We start from the raw sequence: 8,893 nt of genomic DNA on the forward strand, positions 1-8,893 counted from the left end.
CTTCAACAGACCCCACACTCCTTTTGAACCCTAATAAATTCCGCGGTTTTCAAGACAAATTATTTTCTCTGTAAATGGCATAAGTGTTAAGTAGAAATGTGATGCTGCTATTGTTTAATTTGTACTGTAATATAAGTTCCTTTGGTTATTAGATAGCAGCATAAGTGTAGTTTAGGTAAGGACAGTTAGAGGTTTCCCTTTGTGTAAAGAAATTGAAATGTATGATTGAATTTTATAGTGCCCCCTTAGAATTTTTATAGATGTGTAATGTATTTTTTTTTTAAACTTAGGTAAATGTTCCAATCCATAGGACAGAGTAGGATAGAACCTGTCCTTGATTAAGGGTACCCCGCACACCAGAGAACAGAAGAAGATTCAATAGTGTGATCCATCACGCTTCGCATTTAGGATCAAGAGGGCGGACTGTAGCCATCTGGGATGGCCACTTACAACAAGAAACATGGACGTTCGCAAAGCTTAAAGGGAAATGTATACAATGTAAGATTCAGGCAGGCACAGAGCCTCCATGTAATTTCGTGAGCAGAGAACCCAGACAGCATCGAAACCCCAAACCGATTAGCATTCTAATGACCCATTTCCCCAAGACAAAGGACTGGTACTCAGGTATCAGATACAATTCCAGACACATTGGCGCCACTCCCTTTACTCAGGAAGCATAAACAGCAAGGTCAATGACCACTTAGGACACGCCCAGCCATCACGGCACCCGCCCCTTTATTGGCTCAGATCAAAGGCAGTGATCGAGAACTGCGCAATTAATTGGGCCCAAACCCAAGGACCGCCCAAAAGAGCGTGAAATCCCCCAAGGATAAAGAGAGACAATGCCACGTGTTCGATCTCTTTTGGACCTGGCGCTCCGGCAACGTCTATTTCCAACTGTAGCACCACGGCCAGAAGCAAGTCCAAGTTCAACGCTAGCTACCAGATGGATGAGCCTAGCTGAACCGCAGTTACTTCTCCAGACCCAGCAGATCCAGATTCGAACGAAGGCCACTGTTCCTCTGACCTAAGCCGGGTGCCTGAAGTTAAGTACAGGTTGTCATAGTTGTTAGGTGTAGTTTAGCTCGTAGTGTTTATGTTGCATGTATAAGTTGATCTTGTGTGTAAATAAAGTATTATTGAATTTGAACTAACTAACTGGTTGTTGGGTTTTTGATCGATATCCGGTGGAACCTTGTGGTGGTATTATTTGATACCTGGCGACTCTGAAAGCAATATAATATCAATATCTAGACAAAGAAGGGCAACCTTATTTACTGCCATATTTATAGCGAGTAAAAAGAGCAACAGAATGAACACCGAATCATCAGGTGCGAAGTATCAAAGACATTGATGTTGAACTGGGCAACGCACTCGCAAATCTTAATTATGGCGCACCTTCGTGCCAATGTCTAGGATAATGAAACGACCCATCAACATCTCAGAGGTGACTGCATGCGGCGTGGTCCTGTATGAGAATAAAAGTCTTGCCAGCCCGGTGTCCAAAGAGCCCGAAGTCTGTTTCTTTAACCCTCATTTAACCATATGTATGGACCTCTCTGCCAAGCCATTCGATGGCGGGTGGTATCAGGCAGTGTGGACATGCCGAATCCCGTTGTTTTTCACAAAAGCGGCAAACTCTTCACTGGTGAACTCGAGGAGAATGCCTCCAACTCCCCTGGCAACTGTCGATGCTGCCCATTGCAGAGCACCAGATGCACACCTTGGCAAGTACGGGGTTGGTTTCCATCCAGTTACGATGCAGTGACGGGCAAGGAGTCCATAAAATTCATGACAGCGACTTCTTCATCCACCACGGGGGGCGGGGGTTGTGGTTTTGGTCTGCAGGGGAAGGAGCTTCAACACATCAGTGGCCTGGGTCCCTGGGCGGTGATTAAAAGAGTATTTGTAAGCAGCCAATAACAAGACCCAGCGATGAATCCTTGCAGACACAATTGGCGGGTTGGCCTTCATGGAAGAGGCCCAGCAATGGCTTGTGATCTGTGACAATAAAGAAATGGCGATCATAGACGTACACATGAAACCGCTTTACACTAAATACGACTGCCAGGTCTTCTTTTTCTATATGGACATCATGGCCGGGATTCTCCTTCTGGGGACTAAGTCCCCACGCCAGCGGGAGAACCAGCGCCAACCACTCTGGCATCAACAGCCCCCTCAGTGAGCAGAATTCCCCTCACTTTCGGGGGCTAGGTGAATGCCGGAGGGGATGGTGCCGCTCCAGCCGGCGCTGAAGGACGGAGCGAGTTTGAACATGTGGCGATGGGCCGGCGTGATCTCACGCCTGCGTGGAACCGCCGGTGTGATTCCGCGCATGCGCAGACCAGCCGCCATATTTTGGCGCATGCATGGGGGGTTCTCTTATCCGCACCAGCCCCTGTAGGGCTCCGCCATGGCCGGCGCGGAAGGAAGAAGTGCCCCCACAGATCAAGCCCGCCCGCAGATCAGTGGGCCCCGAACATGGGCAAGGCCACCGTGGGGGCCCCCCTGGGGTCTGATCCATCTGCGCCCTCCGCGAGGATCGCCCCTGCTGACTTACCTGCCAGGTCCCACCAGTACGTGGGTTGAGTGATTCACGCCGGCGAGACTGGCCAAAAATGGACAGCCGCTTGGCCCATCGGGGCCCGGAGAATTGCTGGGGGGGGGCCGCTACCAACGGCCCACCCCCGGCGTGGCGGGAAACCCGCCCCCCCGCCGAAAAAACGGCACCGGAGAATACGACAGCCGGCGTCGGGGCGGTGGGGCGGGATTCACGCCGCCCCCCCCCCCCCCCGGGGGATTCTCCGACCTGGTGAGGGGTCGGAGTATCCCGCCCCATGTCTCTCATCCAGAGCCAGCATCCAGGTGACAAAGGCAATCGGGCATTCACGGCCATCGCTCATCTGATGAGACAGGACTGCCCCAGTCCCATTCCCATAGGCAGTTTGATATGGGCACAGGGAGTCCACACCGAGGAAACTAAAGAAACGTAATTTTATTTACAACACAAGATATATATATATATATATATACTGCCCTGTAGACCTTGCGGAGTACGAGCTCCCTCGTAGGGGAGGGGAATCTCTATTAACCTTTGTATAAAAGGTCTAACCAGTAAGGCACCGCCCAGAACAAGAACCCAGAAGGGATCTACTGGGCAGTATATATATATTGTGGTGTAAATAAAACTATCTTTCCTTATTTTACTGGATGTGGACTCCCTGTGCCCATATTAAACTGCCGACGAGAATGGGATTGGGGCATTTTCAGGGGCTTCAGTTAATGTCTGATCTGAAAGATGGCAGCTCTGACTATGCAGCACTCCTTCAGTACTGCACTCGATTTTCAACTTGGATTATGTTCTCAAGTCTCTGGAGAGGGACTAGGATCCATGATGTCTGAGTCAGAGGTGAGAGGGTTACCAATTCAGCCAAGGCTGACGTCTTAATGCAAAGTTTAAATATTAGGCTGGATTCTCCAGTCACCGACGCCCAAATCGCGTTTGGCGATCAGCCAGAGAATCGCAGTTCCCGAACAAATCGGGGGCGGCACCGCTGTCGCGATGCTCCGCCCCCTCCAAAGCGGCGTTCTCTCTGAGTACGCCACGCTACGTAGCGATGGCCTCAAGGTGTTGCCCGAGGCCCGCCCCCCGATGCTCTGCCCCCGACTGGCCGAGTTCCCGATGGTTTGGGACACGTGTGGTGTCACCCGTCAGGAACTCGGCGTGGCGGCTGCAGACTCAGTCCAGCGGCGCCACAGTCGGAGAGGGCCGATCCGCAGGCAGGGGGGACATTATTCGAGGCTGGGGCACTATAGGGGGAGGGGGGGAGGAGTTGTCCAGTGTGCGCGAGCTGGCCGAAGGGGTGGACTATTTCACGGGCCAGGTCCGCAAGTGCCCTCCGCCGCACTTGCGCATGCGCAGCCCTGGACACGGCAATTCCCCAGGCCGTATTGGCAGCTATAGCCGGGTGCTCTAAGCTGCCTTCCTGCTAGCCCCCAGCAAAAGGGTGAATCGGTGGCCATTTCACGCCATTTTTTCTGGTGTAAAACGCCACTGTTCCCACGCCGGTGTAGGACATAGCCCCAGAATCGAAGAATCTAGCCCGTGATATTTGTGTTATTTTAGAAGTTTGCTTCTTTCACGGGCAAAAGGCTTCTTACTGATAAACTATAGCTGTTAAAGATCCAGCAAAGAATAACTCCTGTAATCTTACCAGCATGTGCTCAGCCAGCCAGCCCTCTTCTTTAGCAATCCTGGATGCGATGCGGAGAGCGAAGCACTTCTTCCCCAGCAGTGAGTTACCTCCATATCCGCTTCCAAATGAAACAATCTCCCTGCGCTGAGGTATGTGGGCGACCAGAGTCAGCTCGGGATTGCAGGCCCAGTTATTGACCAGTGGCCCTAAACACAAGAGAGGGATTGTCATCCAAAGCTCTATAAAAAGCTGCAGGATCAAAGGAGAAGACCCCCCTCCCCTTCCCTCCCCCGCATGCAGAGAATAATCCAGAGGTGCTGAATCCAAACTCACTCTTTAGCGGCAAAGGGCACCCGACTGAATGAAGGCATTTGACGAACTGGTCATTCCCCAGGGTCTCCAGTACAGCTGATCCCATGCGAGTCATGATCTTCATGCTAGCCACGACGTAAGGTGAATCAGTCAGCTGAATCCCGATCTTGGACAGAGGTGATCCCACAGGCCCCATGCTGAATGGAATCAGGTACATTGTACGGCCTAAAGATTTACAGGAAGAAAATCATTGCTGAGACTATTCTGGGATAGAATTTGCTGTGTCTTTAAATCCACATCAACTCAAGATTAAACTCAGACACTGCCATAATCCCAGCTGTCTGTTAAAACATTTACAGTGCTCCAGGCTGATTAACAAATATCGTGAGTAACACCAAGATAGTTATGTCACCAATGGATTAGGAGGAGGACATTAACCACAAGAATGAAGCTCAGAATTTCTCTCTGTTATCGAAACACCAAACTCCCTTGCACCTGTAATTTGTGCATGGGATGTTGGGGGTTAGGAAAGAAGCTCTTTTGATTTAAGATGAACTTTATGCCAGTATTCACCACCGTTCTGCATTGTTCATGCCAGCTTCTAATCTCTTATTCCTTTTCTACTCCTGGCTGGCCCAACATTTGTTGCCAATCCCTAGTTGTCCATTAACTGGATGGTTTACTAGACCACTTCAGAGGGCAGTTAAGATGCTATGGATCTGGATCACAGGTAGGCCAGACCAAGCAAGGACAGCAGATTTCACACCCTAAAGGGCATTAGTGAACCAGATGGGATTCTACCACAATCGGTAGTTGCCATGGTTACTATTACTGAGATTTATTGAGCAAATTTAAATTCCACCAGCTGCCGTGGGATTATCCTGGGATTCTGGATTACTCGACCAATGGCATTACTATTATACCACCGTCCCCTGGAACAGGCAAGCCTGCCAACTACAGCGCTGTAGTTAGGGCAGATGAATGGTGCAGACGGGAAGTTTGTCAGAATCTTTCACAGTTAGCAGCAGAGATCCTGAATCCTCCTGGATAGTTCACCAACTAAGACATTGTGCAGAGTAAGAAGCAGGTGAGCAGAATATTTGAGTAGGTTTAGTCAGATACAGTCCACACTGAAGAGTCAATAGCTGACATATTCACCACACCCTCATTGAGTAATAACTCACAAGACTGTATGCAGAAAGAATAGTTCAGAAATATTCCAGATTGGATTAATGTCTGTACCTTTCATACACTCTGGGAATCGGGCATTGAATGCCTTTTCAAATTCCTTCTCCGACAGCCAGCGCCCGAGCTGGCTGACACCACTCTTTGCTACAGGAATGGTGTCTCTCTGTTCAGGGGTCACAATCACAGTTTTACTCTCCACACGAGCAACATCCCTGGGGTCTGTACGAGCCAACCAGCTGGAAGTAGCAAGAATTAATTCAATTCAGTCACAGTGAGTCCAGCTTTATCGTCATCACAATTCAATAATATATTCCTGCAATGTGTGGTGATTCAGGATTGAAGGCTGGAACTTAGACTTATTACTTCATGTGTCCAATCTGCCCAAGGTCTGAAAGCCATTTGCAGGGCAGTGACCTTTCTGTCGGAAACCTAGTTTTTAGACTGAATGTAATGTGTTTGGATGTGTGCAGTGTGACGCCGTGGAAGATCGGGGCAATGAACCTTGTGCTATGTGTTCTATCTTCCCCTGTTTTAAATGTGGTGAGTGCAGCAAGGCGAATACCTCCTGGACTCATGTCTCTATAACAATCTGCTGCAGTTTATTTTGCTTGGCATCAATGAGTTTTCATCACTTACAACTTTAATCGGGCTTTGACCTTCATCTTTCAACTAAATGACCTTCTTTCTGTTTGTAACTGCTGTCATACAATTAATTGACTTGTGTTGTCCTGTATGTCATTTCACAGTCACAGGAAATCTCTCTCTTGTGTTGCAGTGCCTGGATCTCGGTCCATTCATCTACTTGTGCATTAAGGCCAAGAATATGATCATGTGGACAGTAAATTGTCTGCACATTGTGACTGAACCAGAAATGTCATCCAGGAGTTATAAACAGGAGATATATAAATAAAATACTGCAGATGCTGGAAACCCGAAATAAAAACAGAAAGTGCTGGATAGACTCGGCTGGTCTGGCACCATCTGTGGAGAGAAACAGAGGTGGAATTCAACCAGAAATTTCATTTTGGGTGGGTTGGGCTGGGTGCTTCCCGCCGGCTTTTTGGGTGAGATGGTGCCACACCGCGAGTCACCCACACCATGGGCATGATTTAATGGCTGCATTGCACTTGAGCGAGAGCATGACGGGAGTGTTGGATCGCGGGAGAGGCCAAAATCAAGCAATTGGTTTGCGATCTAACCGGCCTCTCCAGTTGGTGAAGTCAGGATCCTGCCATGGCTTGGTAAGAAACCAATAATCACCAATTAATCTAACTGCCTCCCCAGCAAGCAGTCCTTTGGGCGCCGATTCGTACACCTTTTTAAAATGTGAAGCTGGGCCGGGGGGGACACGGACTGTGCCTGTCTCAGCACCCAGCAAGGGCGAGATCCAGATCACGACGTCCCGTGAGTTCGGCCCGACGCCAAGTAGGCTGCAAAGTGTCCGTTAAATCGCGGCAGGGTTGACTCAAAAGGTTGGCCAGAATTCTCCGCCCATCCGCTGGCAGTGGGATTCTCTCATCCTGGCGGCAGTGCATCCCCGCTCGCGGATTTTCCAGTGGCATGGGATGGTGTCAATTGGAATTCCCACTGATAGCGGCGGGATCAGAGGATCCCGGCGCCAGCGAACGGTACGTCGCCTCCTGCTGCCGAGAAATATGCGGCAGGTAGACAGGAGAATCCAGCCCGTTAACTCTGTTTCTCTCCACAGATTCTGTGAGGCCTGAATTTTATATTTTTACTTAATATGTTATCAACAGCAGGTTTGGCGAATGGAAGTGCCACACTGCTAAAGCACACTGGTAAAGCAGCAAATAGTCTTCTGAATCTTTTGCTGGTGCACGTTCACGGGAGAGTGTAGAGGGAGCAGTGTTCTGCATGTAACCATTTGTATATCTGACCTGGGAGTGCTTGTTGCTGATGCCAAAGTAAAAAATTACAATTGACAAGCACAATAAAACTTCATCAAAACATGTGGAGGAGGAAGCTACTCACCAGTTCTGATACTTGCGCAAACGTTTGATCATGCCTTGCTCTTCCATCAGGGACAAAATCTGCCGGTTTTCTTCCTCACTGCCATCACAGATATGGATGTTGTTCGGCTGACACAGCTGTGCATTCTCTTCAACAAAGTTTCTCACTGCAGGGCTCAGCGTGTTCAGATCCCCCTGAACCACATTCAGAGGGAGCCGAGGCGGAGGCTGGAGCTGTGGTGCCATGAGTCCTTCGAGAGATGGATCCGCAAGAACCTGTAAAACAATCATTATGTGACTGCTAACGGTGGTCAGAATACACTTGTGTTGTGTCCCTGAGCACTCACCGAGTTTGAAGTTCATTTTTGAATGGTCAGGTTGCGTTTATTTACTGGCATGTGGAAATCTGACACTTCTGATATAATAAATTGGTACAGTGTGTCCACATACTCAATTCCACTCAGTGTGTTGGACAACCCAATGATCATGTTCTGCACATTTTGTTTTTTTTGTAAATTGCAATGGAATCTAGAATATTAGCAGTAGGAGAACATGGATACCGTGACCACAACTTGTTACTTCCCTTCTCAGTGTGGTTTACAATTCCATTTATGGATATTAAGACAAATGAAGAGGTGCCTGACATTGCAAGAGTAAGAATTAAAAAACTACAAAGTGACACATGCAGAACAGATAATGTCAGTGTCCCCTCCATTGGGTCAGAACTGGAAAACTACAGTGATCTCTCTTCAAAAGACAAAGTGAAGGGCAGCAGAACGTGGGGATAACCGACATGGAGTTGGATGATGGGCATCAGAGAATGGCTGCTGACGAGCGACCGTGGCTGAATGAGGTGAAGGAGCGTGACATAACCTGACCACAGGTGTCCTGGTAGGACCCACTATAGGTGACAGTTGCATTATGGCTTGTACAGGTACAGACACAGTGCCTCAAATCCAGCACCCTCGGCAATGGGATTTCAAATATTGGGGGTCAGGCGGTTCAGGCCTTGGGTAATTTGGGTCAAGCCAGGTTGGGTGGGGTTCACGGGTCACTTGGAGCACGGAGTAGAGCAGTGAGTGAAACCAGTAGTTAGTCAGGCGCCAATGTAACACCAAGCTGAATCGCCCAGGTTAGTTTTCTTTTTAATTTTACTCAGTTAAAACACGCAAGATTAAGATTTTTCCTTTCATTCTTCCTGTCAATGAGGTGAAGACTCTAATAAGA

At 48.8% G+C, this 8,893-nt stretch overlaps 1 protein-coding gene across 1 annotated transcript in view; it reads right to left on the reverse strand.

The window, feature by feature from the left end:
* Positions 1 to 7,959, reverse strand: part of LOC140428257 (phosphoenolpyruvate carboxykinase, cytosolic [GTP]-like) — a 446,086-nt gene extending 438,127 nt beyond the window's left edge. The window contains exons 1-4 of the mRNA XM_072514529.1: positions 7,689 to 7,959; positions 5,751 to 5,932; positions 4,530 to 4,733; positions 4,215 to 4,402 (exon numbers count right to left, since the gene is read on the reverse strand). Coding sequence (XP_072370630.1) covers positions 4,215 to 4,402; positions 4,530 to 4,733; positions 5,751 to 5,932; positions 7,689 to 7,957 — 843 coding nt within the window. The 5' untranslated portion in view covers positions 7,958 to 7,959. The remainder of the gene's footprint in view (positions 1 to 4,214; positions 4,403 to 4,529; positions 4,734 to 5,750; positions 5,933 to 7,688) is intronic.
* Between the last annotated feature and the right edge of the window lie 934 nt (positions 7,960 to 8,893).

This window comes from Scyliorhinus torazame, chromosome 8 (genome assembly GCF_047496885.1).
Source record: "Scyliorhinus torazame isolate Kashiwa2021f chromosome 8, sScyTor2.1, whole genome shotgun sequence".
Lineage (NCBI taxonomy): Eukaryota > Metazoa > Chordata > Chondrichthyes > Carcharhiniformes > Scyliorhinidae > Scyliorhinus > Scyliorhinus torazame.